The sequence below is a fragment of the Eleutherodactylus coqui genome, chromosome 4, assembly GCF_035609145.1.
Source record: "Eleutherodactylus coqui strain aEleCoq1 chromosome 4, aEleCoq1.hap1, whole genome shotgun sequence".
Classification (NCBI taxonomy): Eukaryota; Metazoa; Chordata; class Amphibia; order Anura; family Eleutherodactylidae; genus Eleutherodactylus; species Eleutherodactylus coqui.
The window spans coordinates 59,044,906-59,065,559 of NC_089840.1; the positions used below are offsets into that span (position 1 = coordinate 59,044,906).

The 20,654-nt window shown below is 43.5% G+C and overlaps 1 protein-coding gene across 3 annotated transcripts in view; it reads right to left on the reverse strand.

The window, feature by feature from the left end:
* ABR (ABR activator of RhoGEF and GTPase) overlaps positions 1-20,654 on the reverse strand; it is a 361,360-nt gene that overhangs the window by 136,058 nt on the left and 204,648 nt on the right. For all 3 annotated transcript variants that reach the window (XM_066599543.1, XM_066599544.1, XM_066599545.1), the window contains one exon: positions 6,625-6,810. In XM_066599543.1, the coding sequence (XP_066455640.1) occupies positions 6,625-6,810 (186 nt within the window). The remainder of the gene's footprint in view (positions 1-6,624; positions 6,811-20,654) is intronic.

The following is a 20,654-nucleotide window of genomic DNA, read 5'->3' on the forward strand; positions in this document are numbered from 1 at the left end:
TAAAGTTCCTAAGAAAACCATTAACCCGTGCATTAAAGTCACGATGCAATTTCCTAACAAAGGAGCATTAAAATTAATAAACACCTGCAATTACATACATATCTGCAACACACACAAAAAAACCCCTCAATAATGGAGATGACCGGATAGGTCATCAATAGAAGATAGTCAGGGGTTTGCTGCTTTCCTAGCGCCGCTGCCCGTGGGGTCAAAGCTGTAAACCTAGCCAACTCTGACAACATTGCAGCGAACACGCTTCAGTAATGCAGGCACAGCTGTCGCTGAATTAACGGAAACTATGCCTGCAATACCAACCTGGGCCACTGTACTATAGACGGCGTAGTCTGCTTTCCGTACAGTCTATGTCAACAGCACCACTGAGAATCAGCTGCTCAGTAGGGTTCCCAAATGGCAGACCCCTTGCCAATCCTCTATTGATGAACTATCCTGAGGATAGGTCATCAATAGAAAAACTGCCCAAAGTCCTGGACAACCCCTTTAATTGAGGTTTAATGCCTTCAGCTTAGAAAAAGGGAAGCCCATAAAAGATAAGGGAATTTAAGGGTATTTTCTGGGACTCGGATATTGATGACCAATCCTCCGGAAAGGTCATCAATAATGAGGGGCCAATTCTCAGCATCCCCGATGATCAACTGTTTGTAAGGGCCACCGTCCTCTGATGAGAGCTGTAGCTTCTTCATTATATACCAGGCACCGCAATCTGATACTGATGACGTATGCTGAGGATTGTAAGAAAAAGAAAGCTGCAGAGAGGACCTCCTACATGGACAGTAATGGAAGGCAACAATTCCACTTGCGTCAACTTGTAATCAAACTAGTCACAGCCTCAGTGCCTCTCATGTGGCCTGATTTGATTACAGGCTGATGGGGAACGAGGAGGCGCATTATGCTTTCCACTGTGAAACGGAATTGCTACATTGTTGCTTTCCAAAACTGTCCATGTAGGAATCTATTCTCCGGTTCTACGATATGGCATATGGAGTGGATTTGTGGCAACCAGAAGGACTGATGCAGCCACTATACATATCATACATGTGCTGAGATAAAGCAGAGCGGTAGTGAATACTACTCACATAAGGAAAGGGTATTTTTACAAAGTAAGACTGTTGGGTGCTTTAGCGCCTGACAGTCCTCCCAGTGGTTATTGCTGTTGTGCTGTCACACAGGAGTGATAATCGCTCAGTGAATGGAGGTGGAGCGCGCTATAGATCTTTTCGGCGGCCATTCGCAGTAAGCAGGTAGTTATGGGCCGATGGTCACTCATTTTTTAGGTGAGCTGAAAGCCGAGCAACTCCAACGAGTGAGTGATTGTTGCTGACTTGCCTTGTCAGGGTCCCATGTTTACACGGGCCTACAGTTGCCCGTAATCACTCATTTGAGCCATTACTTGGGCGACTGTTGGCCTGCATAAAAGTACCCCAAGTGATTATTGCCAACCGTATTAACCCTTTCCAATCCATTGCCTGATGTCTGAAGACATTCTGATTGAAGGCTGTAAAGCTCCGATGTCGGAAGACGTCCGACAGGGTATTCTTACTGTATATTACTGGCCACTCCAGCATGTCCATACCACAGTACTGGCTCTAGCCAGCAGATGGCGTCATTGTATAATGGCAGAAAGAGAAAGCCCCCTAGGAAACCCTGAATCCAAAATTGGATTGCAAAGGCTTAACTCTGATGACAGAACAGATGCTTTGCGCTCCCGTTCCCCCCCCCCCCCCCCCCCCCCCATTTTCTGCGCCACACTGAAGATAGCTAATCAATATTTTAGTGCAGGAAGACCTCTAACACTGTAAGATCTTTAGGGGGATACAATACGCTCTGTGGCATACTTTCTACTAACATTTCCAGAATGGAGTAGAAGAAATGGGACAGCGCCTCTTGTGTACCTGGGATATTTTGTCATCAGGAACACACAGAAAATAAGAAAGACTTGTGGTGGTCACAGGTTGGGGGGGGGGGGGGGGGGGAGAGACATCGGAAGAGAGCATGCATGGAGAAAAATCTAGGGGGTTTTAAGCTTCCAGAAGTAAAAACAAATGGAAATAAGGAAAACTGACTCCTGCGCTCAGGGTAACCCGTGAGTTGCCGACCGTGACTACCTTAGGGGTGGACGTGTAGATGTATGGACCATAGAGGTCCGTAGATCAAGAGGGACACAAGAGGCGTTCTCTGTAGTAGGATAAAAAGGTGTTTATTTATACAGAGCTCCAGAAGTTATCCTAATACAGAGAACAGCTCTTGTTCCCCTCTTGCTCTACGGACCTCTAAGGTCCACACATCTACACGTCCACCTCTAAGGACGTCACGATCGGCATCTCACGTGTTACACTGAGCGCAGGAGTCACTTTTCCTTATTTCCATTTGTTTCTACTAACATTTGATACAATTCAGCTGGCACTTCCCTCCATTTATCCTGCAAACGTTTGGCGAGTTATCTACAAAATGATGGACACTGTTCATATCTCTTGATACGACATTCCAGTTCATCCCAAAGATGTTCAGGTCGGGAGTCCAATCGTGGAACATTCATATCCTCAAACCAATGTAATACAGCATTGCATTTGTGACAAGGATCGTTGTCTTGTTGGAAGTATTGTTGACCATTCCCAGAGTATTGTCAGGAGCACATTACTGTCTAGAATGTCAGGGTTCACCGCTGTGTTCATGGTTTTTGCCAACCAATGGACCGAGACCATGCCATGTTCTGTCGGAACACCACACTCAGGTAAAAGGCATCCTCTACACCTGGTATGTCCATCTGATTGAAGATGGAGTGCTGTGATTAATCATCTCCTAGATCGAGAACTCAACAGACATTTGCAGGATGGATGAAGGGAAAAAACAGCTGATGTGTGTATCAGACGTTAGTCGAAACTATGCCACAGAGTATACGATGTCATTAGGGCCAAAGGAGGCTCCGCTAAGTATTAACATATGGAAATAAATACTTTTGATTCTTGCTCAGGTGTGCAAGTACTTTTGATAGGATAGTGTATGGTAGCATAGAAGATGTGTTTTGGATACAGTAAAGTTTCATCCTACTGGCCAGGGACGAACAATCTAGGAGGTAAGTTTCCCCATTCGGAGCTGGCATCTTAATGTTGTAGAATTTCCTAATATACCATGTAGAGTTCAATAAAGCAAACCTCACATCACTTTTTATTACTAGAGCTGAGCGATGTCTGGCTGAACATGCGCTGCTGTACACGGACATGGAGCAATCGCCTCGCCTAAAGTAATGTAATAATTCCAGATAATCGCTCCGGTAATGTAACAGCGAGCCCCTCAAGTCTTTGCTCTTCTCCACCTCTTGGGAAATTATAGATATGCTGCATCCTTAAGACTCATTAATTTAAGCAATGTCACGGTTGCCAAGTAACAGCCTCTCGGTGTGACTGATGCTCCTCCAGATTTGTTAGACCTGTTAATGTCGTGTAAAAACACATCTCTATGAAAATAAATGGATGAAGGGCAAAAAAAAAAATGAGCACAACAAGCCGCGCTGGCACGTCTTCGTAATCGCCGGAAAATCTAGTATATAAGGGCACGCGTGACTTAACAGTGAACCAATGTTTACCATCATCGGAGTGGTTTTCATAAGTAATTAAATACATATAGAAGAGAGTAAAAAAAATAGAATATATTTTAAAGGGGTTTTTCCACTTAATCTCACAGGATAGGATATACAGAGGGTGGACAAAATTATGGAAACACCGTACGAAATGAATGGGATTTTAACCATTGGCACTGAGTTGCCCTTTTTGACCCCTACTTGTCTGAGAGCTTTCATGCCAAATTTGTGTTTACTTCACCTCTTGCCCTGCTCCGGGTGGTTTTGGGAGAAGCTAGTAACAGCAGCTGAGTGACTCAAACCACTGACCTATGGGACCTTGTTGCTCGGGTAGATGTTCACTTCTGCCTGCCGGCATCTGTGTCATATTACCTCCACTGAAAGTACATGGGACTATAAAATCATATTTCGATAAGACAGGTAGAGATCGATTTTAAGGCATGTATTTCCTACGGTGTTTCCATATTTTTTTCCACCCCCTATAAATATCTGATTGCTGTGTGTCTGACTGCTGGACCCCTCAATGAACCTGAGAACAGCCCACATTGAATGTCCCAGCAAATGCACAGTGAGCTGCACTGTTCTTGCAATTCCTGAGTTATGGAAACAGCACAGCTCTCCGTGCTACGCCATTTCCATAATTGTCATCGACTTCTATGGGAGTAATGGGAACAACACAGTGCAACTTTTTGTGCAGTTTCTGAAAGTCCTGACCACCCCAAACACTATATTTATTGGGGCTGGGGTTCAGAGATGCCATAAGTAGAGATAAATGCGAGAATCACCTCTGGGGCCCGCACCTATCAGACTGTGGACATTAAAGACTCTGATTGGAATACCCTTTTACTGTGATTACATGACATTTATGAACACAGACGCATCTTAACCCTTTCCAATCCACTTTCTGACATCAAAAGACATTCTGATTGAAGGCTGTACAGCTACCGATGTTGGTATTCTTACTGTATATTGCTGGCCGCTCTGTTGTCGGGGGCCTCTCCAGCATTTTCAATACCGCAGTACTGGCTCTGGCCAGCAGGTGGCGCCATTGTATAATGACAGAAAGAGAAAACCCCCTAGGAAACCAAGAATCCAAAATTGGATTGCAAAGGGTTAAAATGAAGCAGAGTTTGGATGCCTATTAAAGGAGTATTAGAGTATGTCACACAGGTTGGATCTGCTGCAGATTTTGGGGATTTTCTCATGGATTAGCAGCAAATTTCACCCTCTGCAATGCAAAAAGTGGAAGGCACAGCGAACAATTGACAAGCTGAGGATTTAAAATCCGCAACAGATGTCAACTCCGTTGTGGAATTAGTGTGGTTTTCCATACCATGTGGATGAGATATCTTAAATCTCATTTGCATGGCTTGTACTGCAAATGCTATGGAAAGTCTTTAGTACTCATGCCCCGTGTGAACATGTTATTAAAGCATCCCTCCTGTACTTGGATAAAATCTGAATTTACAATGGGTGCGGGGGAAGTAATATCACATGGAGCCCTTTGCTTATGGCATTCTATATGCCAGTTTCCAAGCTCCTGTACAGCCCGCAGTGCTCCTCATGTGAACCAATTCACACTGTGCATTGGTAATCTATGATAGTGTATGCTGCTCTCTAAATAGCTAGCGCTACTCTGTGGCCAGTCATAGAGCAGTGTGAATCGGGTAGTCAGAGATGCGCGGTGACCATCTTAAAAGACCAAAGTGGGGCCCCAGAACCAGTAGATCCATTGTAAAATGTGGAGGCACCAGGTAACATTACCTAACCACCATTATAGAGACCTTTATGTAGCTGTATTCAGCTGCCAGAAGGAGCCAAAAAGCAGTGAAGACAGCCGAAGGGGCACAGCTCTCTGGTGAGTGATGTAACCCCCTCGTTTGAGCGATCAGCGAAGGTCCCACTATCGAGACCCACACTGGTCAGAACTTTTGCTGCGTCCCTCTGACATGTTAAAAGTTTGTAAAAAGTGCAGTTCTTTAAGCAGAACAATAATTCTATGCGAAAATTATTTTATTCAAATCATCCTAGAACAACTGTATCTAATAAAGCATATCTGTGTAGAGGTCTTAACCCTTTCCAATCCACTGTCTGACGTCTAAAGACATTCTGATTGAAGGCTGTACAGCTCCAAAGTCAGAAGACGTCAGGCAGGGTATTCTTACTGTAGATTACTGGCCGATCTGTTGTTGGGGGCCTTTCCATCATGTCCCATACCGCAGTACTGGCTCTAGCCAGCAGATGGCTTTATTGTATACTGGCAGAGAGAGAAAGCCCCCTAGGAAACCCTGAATCCAAAATTGGATTGCAAAGGGTTAAAGCTGAATGAACCAAGATGAGATAGTTGGTTTGACAAGGACCACTTTGACAGCAGAGCCTGGAAAAGTAAGAATGTGGATCAGCCAGTAATACTTAAATTTGGCCAAGTGCACACGACTGGGTTGGATTCCGCATGTGGGATCCCGCAGCAGAATCCAACCTGGTGCCCGGCTGGTGGGCCATGCGTACCTGTTTGTATGCTTTTTCTTCTGTACTGCGAATGTGCTGGCGCACGTGCAGAACAGATGTGATCGCGCTGTCGCTAGGTGTTGACGCGGATCCCGCAGCCTTTCTGCAATGATGACTGTGCAAGGGCCGCGGGACGGAGGGCTTCCATTGACTTCAATGGAAGCCGTCTGCACGGAATCCGTCTCAAAATAGAGCATGCTGCGATTTTCCACCTGCGAGCGGAAAAATCACAATTGTTTTCCACTCGTAGGCTTTTACATTGCATGCTCTGGCAGGTATTTGCTGCGGAATCTGGAGGCGGACGCCTGCTCCGGATTCCGCAATGCAAATCTGGCTGTGTGCATTGGGCCTTACTGGTTACTAAGCTGAACTCTATACCTAAAAGGTGCATATAGATGTAACCAAGAAAGTGAGAACCGCTCATAGCGGTGACCCTGTAATAACGTAAGTGAAGTAAGGGGACTATCTGCTGAGGGGGGATCATTAACCATCATCAGAATTTTTTTTTTTTTTTTGCTTACCAGTTTTTGGAATAGGTGTCCAACAGTAGTTTTGTTATCCCATTCTTGCACGCAAGGGCAGAGGTTGTCATAGAAGTCCTTGTGGATCTCATAGATATCCTGGACCTTGTAAAATATGGCGTCTATTTGCTGCATAGTTAGAACTGGCTGTGAAGTTGTGGCAGTGGCTTTCAGTGGCTTCATTGGCTGTAAAACACAAAAATAACCGGTAATTTGTATCAGTTGAGACATTTATGGATACAATAAGTTCCAAGTGGAAAAAAAAAATTAAAGAAAATGCCCCTGTATCAATTTATATGTATTATACTGTAACATAACAGCTAATCAATCCATACACTAGAGGTTTTGGATTGCTGAGAAGGTCAATTTTCTGCTGACCACAGAGACTTTTCACAACATGAACAACCATAATCGAGGAGGACTAGTTGAAGATCTCTGTTGAAAGGTTGACCTGCTATGTTGGCTTTTTTGGGTCGTTATCAGGTGCTACAGGTTGAAAGTTTGTCATGTCGAATAACAGATCTGCATTCCATCAATGGAATAGAAGCCTAGACCAAGCCAAACATCACCGCAGAGATCAGTCAGTCATTGACTGTATTAATTATTGTAGTAAAAGACAATACCATGACAGACCAAGCATAAATAATAAGTCGTTTGCAAAATGTAAGGCTGACTTAAGCGCACATGGTCCGAGTGTCCTCAAGTAGCCATCAACAAAAGAATGAATGCCACGCTATGAATGTCCCTCACTAAGGATCCCCCTCTAAGAGAACCACCATCAATAAACTGATCGCTGGGGGAGCTTCAGTTTAAACAGGGGAGGTTTTTATGAGACGATCACGTTAAAATGTATTTTCGCAGCATAGAAAGTGATGACATTTTGCCAGCCCCAAAATGACTCAAAATGAAGGTGCAGCACCACTAATTAAGACAGTCACTGCCCCCCGGAGTACAGGGAACTGCCACCTAACCCCGTTCACTTGAAAGAGGTTTTACTGCTCAGAGGTTTGCTAGGAATGCCACCGAGAAGGAGAAATGACTATCCTTCCTAACAACTGGCAGTGGCTCCGGAGATATGATGGGGATACCCCTTTTAAGGCTGAAGTTTTCCATGTTTTAAAAATTTGGGATGAGTTCGGTCAAAACTGCACCGATACTTTCCTGGTCCAATGCTAGTCTCTGCTCTTCCTGCGCCGGTGACTATGTGACATCTCTGCAGCAGCAGTGACCTCAGTGATGTTCACAGGTGATGGCTACAGTGGTCACGTCATCTTTTTAGGTCCACGCCAATGATTCCAATAAAGAAGAGCACAAGAGGCGGCGGCACTGTTAGAAGGGATGGTCGTCATAAAATGACTACCCACTTTCAAGTGAAGACTCTCTCTTCTAGAAGTTTTGAGTCCTTCTGAAACCAGGTTTGTTTCAGAAAGGCTTATCGTACTGTCCTACCTATGGATCTGATTCTTTTCAGTTAGATATGGATTTCCGAAGGTTCTACAGGAACCCGATGTAGAGAGTTTTCTTTTCAGATCCCAGAAATTCACTGCCTTATGTCTACTGCGGAGAATTCATCCATGATTAATCTGACAGATTTGGGTCTGAGATCTAAGAGTTGTTTTTCTCCTCCCAGAAGTTCTTCAGCTCTGTAAACATTTATTGAGCAATTTAAGAAGGAAGTTAGGAACTTTAATTTGGAGGTTTCACCGAGCAAATTGAGGGCTAGGGCCAATACGAATAATCTTAATAAGCAGGCAATGTCTGCTTATTATAATGTAACCAGCAGACGAGGGAGGAGGAGTGGTGGTTCAGAAGAGATCCCATTACTTGAAAGAGGTAAGATTACCAGCGAGACTGTTCATCAATGATTGGAGCACAATCCTAGACTGTCCATAGATCATTCTATAGGTACCTTTACAAAAGCAGATAGCCAGCGGAATAATTGCTCAAACTAGAAAGCACAGAAGTGATAGTCGCTAGAACGGCTGTCCGGCGCTTGTGTTCGAGAGTCGTTTCGTCTAAAGTTCCCTTTAGACATACATCATCATTCAATCTGTTAGCACAAACTATTGATCAGAAAGTTTTTGAGTTTCTTATCGATCCACATCCTATAATTCCCGTTTTCTATACTCTTTGTAAAATTCACCAAAGTCTGTTAAACCCGCCTGGTAGACCTTATTGCTTCTAATGATTCTCTATTGTCGACCCTCTCTATTTTACTTAAGAACATTTTGGCACCATTAATCCAAGACTTCAAAGTCTTTGTTACTGGACTCGGGGCTTTTCTTGTCGGCGCAACCGCCATCAGAAGGATATGCGGGCAGAGGGCCAATCGACTTATAAAGTCTTGGGGTGCATTAAAAGAGGTATAAGGGCGAAGGACGAGACCATTATCCTCCCACTATATAAGGCACTTGTCAGGCCTCACATGGAATACTGCGACCAGTTCTGGTCACCGGTGCTCAGGAAAGATGTTACAGTGCTGGAGGGGGTTCAAAGAAGGGCAACTAAACTAATACATGGAATGACGGGACTGGAATACCCAGAGAGGCTATCCAAATTAGGATTATTTACCCTGGAAAAAAGAAGGTTAGGGGGTGATCAAATATCTATGTATAAATACATGAGGGGACAATACAAGGATCTCTCCCATGATCTGTTTATACCCAGGACTGCGACGGTAACAAGAGGGTATCCGCTACGTCTAGAGGAAAGCAGGTTTCATCACCAACATAGAAAGAGGTTCTTTACTGTAAGAGCAGTTAGACTGTGGAACTCTGCCTGAGGACGTTGTGATGGCAAAATGCACAAAGGAGTTTAAGAAGGGACTTGATGTCTTTCTAGAGCGGAAGGATATTACAGGATATAAATCTTAGGTTAATCCGGGTTTACAGGCAGGTAGGAACTATTAGGGGTTGATCCAGGAAATAGTCTGATTGCCATTAGGGAGTTGGGTAGGAATTTTTCCCACAAAGGGCTAATTGGCTCTTGCCTCTTGTTTTTTTTTTGCCTTCCTCTGGATCAACAACACAGGAGGATAACAGGCTGGACTAGATGGACATTGTCTTCATTCGGCCTTACATACTATGTTACTATGACTAGGTTATTTATTGCTGTTGGCATTGCAGTGGCCCAGGTTGGTACTACAGGCACAGCCACTACTGAATTAAATGGGAGCTGCGCCTTCACTAGCAAACCGGGCTGCTGAAATCCAGACAGCACTATCTGCTTCCATGGCTGTCCACACTGACAGCAGGCCCAGGGACCTACGCTAATCAACTATTGGTACCCTATACTGAGGCTAGGTCAAAAACAGTACAACTTCAGAGGAACCCCTTTAATTGACCAACGATAATTGCCCAGTGTGAATGTAATGAAGGATCGGGCCCAATTTACACCGGTAAGCATAATATCAGGTAAGAGAAACTATGACCAATATCAAACTGGTAAACTGCGAATTTACCTGCGATTGTGAAAAGTTTCGAAAGCAAGAAGCACCGTTGCTGCACATGCATTTCTCTCACACGTGAAAAAACCGAATGTTGCTTCAACAGCTAAAATAAATATTTATTTTAAATGGCATCACACTTGCAATGAAAATTGCATTTGCAAGGGAGTACAATGTTCTTTTTTTAAATTTGTGGTCTAGTATATGGCCGTATGCGCAAACTGTATGCATTTTACACATTACAGCCCATACGCTCTATGAGAGCCATATGGGCTCCGTTTGGAAACAATACCCATACGCAATGCATGCGTATGGACAGTATCATACGCGCCCATACAAGGGCTGCGTATGATAAGCCGAGAAACGGAGCATCCTGCGATTTATTCCTCCTGCGTATTGATACACAGCACTCACACGCAGGAGTGCATGGAAGAATGAAAGTCCATTACAGTGAGTAAAATCCATTGATTTCGATTGGTTTGTTCACTTTTCTATATTTTGTGAGTGTATGTTGCTCGCGCAAAAAAAAAGAAAAACAATAGAACATGTATTTTTCTGTGCGTTTGCGCACCAAGAGCCCCCATAAAAGTCAATGAGGGGGGTGTGCAAATGCACGCACAATACGCAAGGACATGCATGAAATACTGTGGAACTCTGCAGGAAAACATTGACTTGCAGGAATACTGCCTTCGAATAAGTGACACTGTAGAGGTATTGTTCTATCTCCTTATTTGCATATTTCCCAGAGGAGCATGAATGGCCTTATAAGTCTCGCAACTCACCTTCTAGGTTCTCTGCCTAAGGAGAAAAGATAGCTTTTCTGACCCCTGTCCCAGGCCTATCGCTAGCCAAGTCAGAAACCTATGGCACACTTCTGAGAGGCAAACACCCAGAAACAGCTGTCCGCGTATGCATTCTGGCTTACCTTTTAATTCCCAGTGATGGTTACAAGGCTTGTATAAAGAGTAACATTGACTTGCAGGAATGCTGCCTTCCAATAGGTGGCGCTGCAGAGATATTGTTCCATCTCCCTTATGTACAGGAAGAATCTGGAACGCATTCAGACTAATTAACTATTTCAATCGGCGCATCAATCAGCATTGAACACCCACCACACTAGAGCATGGCATTATAGAGCCAGGTTTGCAGTGCCTATTAGCCCTAACAGCATAAAGTAACATTGTGGCACAGGGAGGACCTTACACGCAGCGTATGTAAGCGCTAGGAGGATTGTTTTTAGGGAAGAATGCCAATGGGATATGGCATACAATGAAACATCATGCACTTTAAATTTGAGGTAGACATATGTGAAGTACAAGCCCAAAACAGGCTATGATGTGGATGCACCGCATTGATCCGTTGGGCTACATTCACATATGATTTAGCTGCCCACAATCCAGCCTCCCCCTCCAAGGATTCCGTCTGACATGCCAGAAACCGGGGACAGCTCCATAGGCTATCATTACTAAAATGCAGACCAAGAAGAAAAAGTTCCAAACTTTGGACCCCGTCTCAGCAGGTTTCCCCTTCATAGTCAAATAGGCCATTTTGTCCAGCCAAAACCTGGTGAAACGGAGACCAAAGCTTGAAGTTTTGGTCTCCGTTTCAGTATAGCCTATGAGGTCGTTCAGCCTTTCATCTGTATGCCAGCTGGATGGGGCTCGAAACGCTAAGTGAATATAGCCTAATATGGCCGTGTGCTTGGGAAGATGTAACTGGTAACCAAGTATGTGTGTAGTACAGTGTTTCCCAAAAAATAAGACACTGTCTCATATTAATTTTTGTCCCCAAAGAGACACAGTGTCTTATTTTCAGGAGGGGGAATGCCTCGCGATGGTGTCCAGTGATGTTGCATCAAACTGCAGTGTCCTCCCCATCTGCCATCTCAGCTTCTTTCTGGTGACAGGGCTTTGAATACCCCGCCTCCAGAAAAGTGAGCGCTGTAATTGGCTAATGGAGCGCCAGCACCCAATCACAGCCGATGCTCGATGAGCCAATCATAGCCATTCAGTAATGTCATTTACTGAGTGGCTGTGATTGGCTTATCGAGTGCTGGCTGTAATTGGGTGCTGGCGCATGATTAGCCAATCACAGCGCTCACAGACGGGGAGGACACTGCAGTTTGCCACAGCGTCGGAGACCATCGGGACGCTGCAGACCAGGTGAGTATTGTGTTTTGGTTTTTTTTAAATGCAGGTTAGCTAGGTCTTATTTTCAAGGGAGGCCTTATATAATTTAAGCCTCCCCTGAAAACTGGGGTAGGTTTTATTATTGGAGTAGGTCCTATTTTCGGGGTGACACGGTATTTCACAATGTGTATATACAATGGCAAAAGGCAGAATAGAAACTTTACAACGGACAACTATATAAAGGAAACATTGTAACAGAGTTTTCCTTTTAATTATCTGAACAGAACAATTGTTCCGGCACTTCCGCATTTCAGGTTTGTAAAATTAGAACTGTATTTACATTGATGCAAATCTGGCAGGAGGTGTCGGCCCATCCAAAGCAAACAAAGCTTTCCAAAAGTACACAGGTGTGAATCATACCCAAATTTCTTTCACAGGTAGAGTGATGCAGGTGATAGGAGAGAGAATGGATACAGATGTCCCTCCAGTTACAAAGTCCTCAGCATACAATGGTCTTTCCTTGGGTATTGGAACACATAATCCGAGTTTGCGGCCCGCGCACTTTGCTGGAGCATTCAGCCAATCAGAGACACAATAACCACAGATAAAACCGTGGAGCAAAAACAATAAATTAAGGGGTCTGAGCACAACTGTGAATGAAGTGAAATCACTTACTTAAAAGGGGGTCTCCAGGATAAGAAACACCCAAAAAGACACAAAGACCAGTAATTACTTGTACTATATTTGTGCTCATATGTACAGTCTGTATGCTTGAGAAAAGCGCCTATGTGCGCCGAAACGCGTTGCAGCACTATCATCTCCAGTCGCACTAGAAATTGTGTCGGGATGAGACGATCCTTTGGACACCAGCAGGTTATGTTTCTAGTACACTGAAGACCCTGAAGAAGCTGCTGTCCTCTCCATAGTAAGTGATTTACAGCTTCCAGCAGCTCTTACTTTTATATGGACCAACTTGCTTAATCTGTATTAGTTGTCCACTTAGTTTTCTTAAATTCTCATTTTGCATCACTTTTGGGAAACCTTGGGGCTTTTGAAGCAATTAGGGTCATTCCATGCCAAGTGGACCAGTGGTCCCCACTCGGCCATCTCCGATTTTGCTGAAAATTTATAAGGATGTACATGTATGTTTGAAACGAGGTTCTGTAAAGTTCTAGGGCCAGATATCAAATACCTGGGACACTGTTGCCCTTTCACTGGAGGTCCCAATGAGCGCGCGGCTTCAGCTACGAGGATTTTGCAAACTTAAGCCATACTTTGGTTAAATATATCTCAAAACCAAAAACCATTGGTAATTTGTGCTTTGACCAGTACACCAAACAGCTATATGGCTTTGCACTGCTGCAATATCACGGTCAAAGCATATGTATTTGTGAAGATATTCACACCCACATATGATGAAAAATGTTAAATGATCAAATCTGACCTATTTTTAAGGTCAAATATCTAAAAAAGGGTACCCCTCAAATCTATTTATTTTGATATCAGTCGAAAGAGCAAATTTTTCTCTACAAGGATCATCATTTTATTTTTTGGAGTCTTTCAGTTTAAGAAAAGAAAAATGCCACTGAACATGGCGTTTTTAAACATACGCAATGAATGATAAATGCACTATTCAAACCCTTGCGTTGGTCCATGGTGGTTATACCACTACCAATTCCCTAAGAATTGGTATTATAATCCTATTAAGAATTGTAATAATGCCAAATCTTTTGAGAATTGGCAGCCCCATCGCCTAGGGGCCACGCCCGATAGCCGTGCAAGGCCAGCCACGGGCGGTCTCTTTATCACAGGTTCCGAAGCCTGAGGGTGGGTGTCTTAGCCTAGGATCCCAAGCCTAATATTGGGTCTCTTTTGTTGGTTCCCAAGCCATAATGTTCAGTCTAAGTGGTCTGGAACTGTTGCTGAATTTGCAACATAATTGGCTCCAAGAAGCTGTATTGTCGTCCCATTGCTGTTGCAGCTGGTGCTGGCAGTATTGCAATGATTGACTGCTCAGGAATCCAGCAGGTATCATTTCTCACAGGCCAGTGAAAGAAGCTAGCTGGTCCATGAGGATGCATGAAATTTATTAATGCATCATGGTCGTCGACTGAAATTTCAGAAATATTTCCAATCCACCAGTTGTTATCGTAAATGCAGGCAATGTATTGCCCTGGCTGGAGGTTTGCAATTGGCACAAAAGGCATTTCTGATCTGACAGATCGATCTACATGGGCAATGAAAGATGATGTGTCATTTGACACCCTTGAAATGCGAATCTTTTTGTCATCAATTGGCACAAACTGGTGATTTTCTCGTGTTCCAGCAATTGTATGTCCATCTTTGAACCGTTCTTCTTGAACTACCCGTATTTCATCAATTTTTTCTTTTGGAACAAACAAAAACTTGATTCCATGCAGTTGCTCATTGCAAAAGTTGAATAAATCCACCGGGGTCAGTATTTGGTTTTCAGTTGGGCTGATGATATTATTGAGTTCAAACAATGGATTCACACTGATCGAGACATGCTTGATACAAGACAATTGACTATAGAAGATTTCATTGAAGAATTGGTTTCAAAAATTTCTAACCTTTGCAGCCATCACTACATTGCCAAGCATCAAAGTTGCTATCTGAAATCATTGAAGGAAAATCTGAGACCTGGAGAGCTTGTGATCCTTATGGACTTTGCTGAAAATTACTCATTCATTGTTCAAGATGCCGTTCAAGGTTTCCACTGGGAAAATAGTCAAGCTACAGTACACCCATTTGTCATTTACTTCAAGGAGTTAAATGATGAAGCTGCGCAGAACATCCGCTTGTGCATAATCAGTGATTGCTCACGACATGACACAGTTGCAGTCCACACTTTAACAGTAATTGTGGAGTATCTCAAGACTCATCTATGGAATTCGTCATATCCACTACTTCAGCGATGGATCTGCAGCCCAGTACAAAAATTTCAAAAATTTTCTCAACTTGTGCCACCATAATGCTGATTTCAATATCAGTGCTGAATGGAATTTTTTTGGTACCAGTCATGGAAAGTCGCCCTGTGATGGGATTGGAGGGACAGCAAAGAGGTTGGCAGCTCGTGCCAGTCTTCAACGCCCAACTGAAAACCAAATACTGACCCCGGTGGATTTATTCAACTTTTGCAATGAGCAACTGCATGGAATCAAGTTTTTGTTTGTTCCAAAAGAAAAAATTGATGAAATACGGGTAGTTCAAGAAGAACGGTTCAAAGATGGACATACAATTGCTGGAACACGAGAAAATCACCAGTTTGTGCCAATTGATGACAAAAAGATTCGCATTTCAAGGGTGTCAAATGACACATCATCTTTCATTGCCCATGTAGATCGATCTGTCAGATCAGAAATGCCTTTTGTGCCAATTGCAAACCTCCAGCCAGGGCAATACATTGCCTGCATTTACGATAACAACTGGTGGATTGGAAATATTTCTGAAATTTCAGTCGACGACCATGATGCATTAATAAATTTCATGCATCCTCATGGACCAGCTAGCTTCTTTCACTGGCCTGTGAGAAATGATACCTGCTGGATTCCTGAGCAGTCAATCATTGCAATACTGCCAGCACCAGCTGCAACAGCAATGGGACGACAATACAGCTTCTTGGAGCCAATTATGTTGCAAATTCAGCAACAGTTCCAGACCACTTAGACTGAACATTATGGCTTGGGAACCAACAAAAGAGACCCAATATTAGGCTTGGGATCCTAGGCTAAGACACCCACCCTCAGGCTTCGGAACCTGTGATAAAGAGACCGCCCGTGGCTGGCCTTGCACGGCTATCGGGCGTGGCCCCTAGGCGATGGGGCTGCCAATTCTCAAAAGATTTGGCATTATTACAATTCTTAATAGGATTATAATACCAATTCTTAGGGAATTGGTAGTGGTATAACCACCATGGACCAACGCAAGGGTTTGAATAGTGCATTTATCATTCATTGCGTATGTTTAAAAACGCCATGTTCAGTGGCATTTTTCTTTTCTTAAACTGAAAGACTCCAAAAAATAAAATGATGATCCTTGTAGAGAAAAATTTGCTCTTTCGACTGATATCAAAATAAATAGATTTGAGGGGTACCCTTTTTTAGATATTTGACCTTAAAAATAGGTCAGATTTGATCATTTAACATTTTTCATCATATGTGGGTGTGAATATCTTCACAAATACATATGCTTTGACCGTGATATTGCAGCAGTGCAAAGCCATATAGCTGTTTGGTGTACTGGTCAAAGCACCGGTTACAAGTGGTTTTTGGTCTTGAGCTATACTTGGCCAAAGTTTGGTGTAAATGTCATGCGGCGTGATTTTCAAGCTACTTTGACACAAAATTGTGGCCGATATATTCTTTTGTGATAGCCGGTACTAATTTTTTTGTGTTCACCAGCAAAAGTTGAGCTAGTATGTCCAATTTCAGCATCATAGCCAGTATATTTCTATAATGCCTATGTGCCAAAGTTTGCAAAATCCTTGTAGCTGAAGCCGCGAGCTCAGTGGGACCTCCAGTGTAAAGGCGACAGTGCCACAGGTATTTAAGATCTGGAGCTAAAACTTCACAGAACCTCGTTTCAAACATATACATATATCTGAGTAAATTTTCAGCAAAATCGGAGACGGTCGAGTGGGGACGATTTTGAAAATTGGTCCAATTGATGTGGAATGACCCATTACCAATTTTCTACAGAAATAATTAATCACCTGTAACTCATCCCCTCACACACACAGTATCCACTTTTGCTAACAGGCAGCTGTGACATCACGTAAACCTGCTGTAGCAGCCAATGACAGCGCTCAGCCACAATTGATGAGTGACGTCGCAGCGGATACTGTAGCCGGTGGCTGAGGATGAATGGGGAGTGCAGTGTGTGACTGCTGATTTTTTTAATTTTAAAAGGAATGGGGGACCTGGTGACAGGGGTTTCCATAATATGAACAACCCCTTTAGGCCGGCTGTCCACGGGCGATGCGGTATCCCGCGGCAAAGCTCCGCCGCTGGAGCCCCCGCCGAATCTTCGCTGGTCAGCCCTATCTAATAGATAGGCTGGCCGCAGAGAATCGGGGCAATTTGTGGAGAGGTGCCAGCGCTTTCCATAGCAATGCTATGGGAAGCGTCTGCCGGCGTGACTCGCTGGTGGTTTACCGCTGGCGAAATCACTGCTGTGGACAGGGGGCCTTAGGACGGATTCACACCGGCGCGAGATTCGTACATTGAAAGATACAGAAATCTCAAACAAGTATGAACCCTATTTTTTTAAATATGGTCAAATACATGAGCAACGGTTTCCCACATCGCACCATGATGCGAGAAACAAATCGCGATGGTTCTATTTTTGTGCGTGATCCCCTTCGCATCTCCCATTGTTTCCAATGGCGCTGGTGGCAGCATTGCACCACAAGGTAGGTGCACACGCTGGGAGGTCTCCCATTGAAAACAGCCACGGCAAAAGATCGCTGCTTCTTCCCCGCGTCCGTGTGAAGTTCGCCTTAGGGTGACTACCCACTAGCGTTTGCGAATTTGCTGTGTTTTTTTTCCAGGTGTCTATGGGGCTTTCTAATGTTAAAAACGCATCGCAGGAAAAAAATACAAAACGCAATTTACCGCGTAATCACGATTTTAACATTGAAAAGTCCCATAGACCCCTGGAGAAAAAGAAAAAAAAAAAAAACGCTGCAAATTTCACAATGAAGAAGAACTGTAGTGGGTAGTCACCCTTAAGGAAAGGAAAAACAATGAGCTGTGCACTCAAAATGTATTCGCATAGTGAGGTCAAGTCGCATTTGGTACCACAATTATCAAACAACCACAACATGTGACTAACTCCTACAGCGGCTGACAGCACAGCTAGTCTGGTTTCTGTAGATGCGGCTAGTTTATACAGATTCATGGTCATCAGGTCCATATGCTGCAGCACTTCATGAAACGAATACAAAACCACACAAAACACATTCATTCCTAATCTCACAACTAGAAAAAAAATGTATATGGGAGTCTCTTGACTCTCCCCTATTGTTTAGAAGTTAGGGGAAAAAATCTCAGTCATGTTGGGTTTGACTAATCTCAATCCTTTGTTCTTGAACGAGATAAGCCGATGCCACAGAAATCTAGCTGCATTTTAACCCCCTAACATTTTCTGTCCAGCCATTGAGATAGGAGCTTACAGTTTAGCCTGGGCAGCATTCTGGCAGGGATCTGCTATGCTAACATCTATGTCTCTGGCTAGAACACTGCTACTACGGCTCTGATCTTGTTTTAAAGCCAAGAGATGTGGTCCTGGTCTAGCCGGATATGACAAGTTGCATGTACTAAACTTGCTGTTATTTTAGCATACATGTGCAGAAAGGAAAGAGGCAACACGGGATTCTTCATATCACCCCTCCCACCTTACCAATTACAAAGTATATGTGCTCTCTGCCGCATGTATGTTTTTGTTTTTTTTCCAGGAATGGAATGACTATATGAGCGTGGGTTTACAGTGATGGAAACTTTTTTTTGTTACACTAGGTTTTATTGGTGAAAAAAAATCAAAATAACATGCAACATATAATTAGCTCTGCATCCATAGCGACCCATAGCATAAAATGAATAGTAAATGCCATTCTAAAAAAAACCCCGGATAGCTGCTTTCTGCTCATTTTGCCTACCAAAAACAGGTATAGAAAATAATCAAATTCATATGGACTACAAAAGGGTAATAATGAAAACTACAAGTTGAGCAGCAAAAAACAAGCCATAGCCACTAGCGATATATTTTATTGCGATGCGAGAGCGAGTGAAAACAAAGGATTATGAAACCAATGATTTTGAATGGTTCTATACTCATTTGTGATTTTTACTCCCAAGCCTCACAGCGCAGAGGAAAAAAAAATCCCCACCCCCAGAAAGTGCTGGTCTCATTGGCTGAGCACTCAGCCAATCACAGACAGTGCTCAGCCATTGAATGCCAATTGGCTGAGCGCTGTGACAAATCACAGCGTTCAGCCATTCACTGAATTCATATTGAGTGCAAATTAAAAAATCAAAACTAAAAAATGTGAGAGTTTCAAGTTTTGGTTTTTTTTTCAATTTTAATGTGATTGGTTGGGGGTTGAAGCAGTCCTCTCAATAAAATGAACATGCATGTTTGGCCGCACTAAGCATGCACAATTATGGCCTCCTGTCCACGGGCGAATTTTCACTGCGTTCCCAGCGGCGATAATCCGGCCTCGTGGACCGCAGTGAAAGCTTTCCATAGACTGATTATGGAAAGCGCAGCCCCGGTGTCCACGAGCGGAGAATCATAGCGATTCTCCTCTCGCGGGATTTAAAATGCAGCACGCTGCGAATTGCCGCGGTCAGCCTATCTATCAGATAGCCTCAGCGCTGAGAGCAGTCAGCTCTCCCCTGCTCCCCGGCGGCAGCGATCTGCCGTGGGATATCGCAGCGCACGTGGACAGGAGCCCTATGGTGCAGTCTGGTGAACTAGCTGTCATACAAATGAGTGTTTGACAGGCAACTATGTAATGTGTATAGCCAACTTTTACGTTTTTGTGCAATTAAACCTTGAGACATACCTCTATAGAAGGCCGACAAATATTTACAATTTTTTGCAATGCCTAAAGATCCCTTTATACGGCACGGCTATGAGCCCGACAGGCATCCCACGGACTGCCGGCCGGCCATCACTCGTGCCTACACATCATCGGACAGCAGACAGACCCCCGTCTGTGTGCTGTATGATGTGCAGGACGCCACACATTTGCATGTACTATTCTCACCCATAATTCTGACAAGAATAGGACACGCAGGGATTTATTTTTCTTCTTTACTCTGACTATTCAAGCTACAAACGCCCATGTGAATAGACCCATCTGGCATATCTTTAGGCTGCATAGAATAACTTTATAGCACCTATAAACTGACTTTTGGGCCAAAATTTGCTGCAGAGTGTCACACTTATGCCACGCCCCTTTGTCAGTTAATAAAAAGTGTCCAACATTAAAAGCACATGATAAACGCGTTGCAAAGCACGCAACACAGTGCGCCGACGCAATTTAAGCCAAAAAAGTGTCACATTTTCGGTAGTAAATCTGCCCTAGTAGGTTTATTTTCGGGTTTTTTTTGTGAATGCCTCCTACTTTGTTTTATGCAGCAAAAAACAGAAACCACTTGAACACAGATCAACTTATCCTCCATTGGGTAAATAGGGGTATATGATTCCGTTTACCATATTTGTGTGGAGTTTCCAGTGCATTGGTAAACAGACTAAAGTTGTAGTGCGAAAGCACCCGGAGGCATCAATGCATTCACCGCACTTTTTAGGTTTGATGGGTTTTGTAGAGGTTTCTTCCGGATGTGTGAGAAGTTTAGCTGTAGTTTATTTTTTGATTACTTTTTTTTTTTTAACTTACAAAAATAAATTTTGGTTTGTTTTTGTCTATGGGA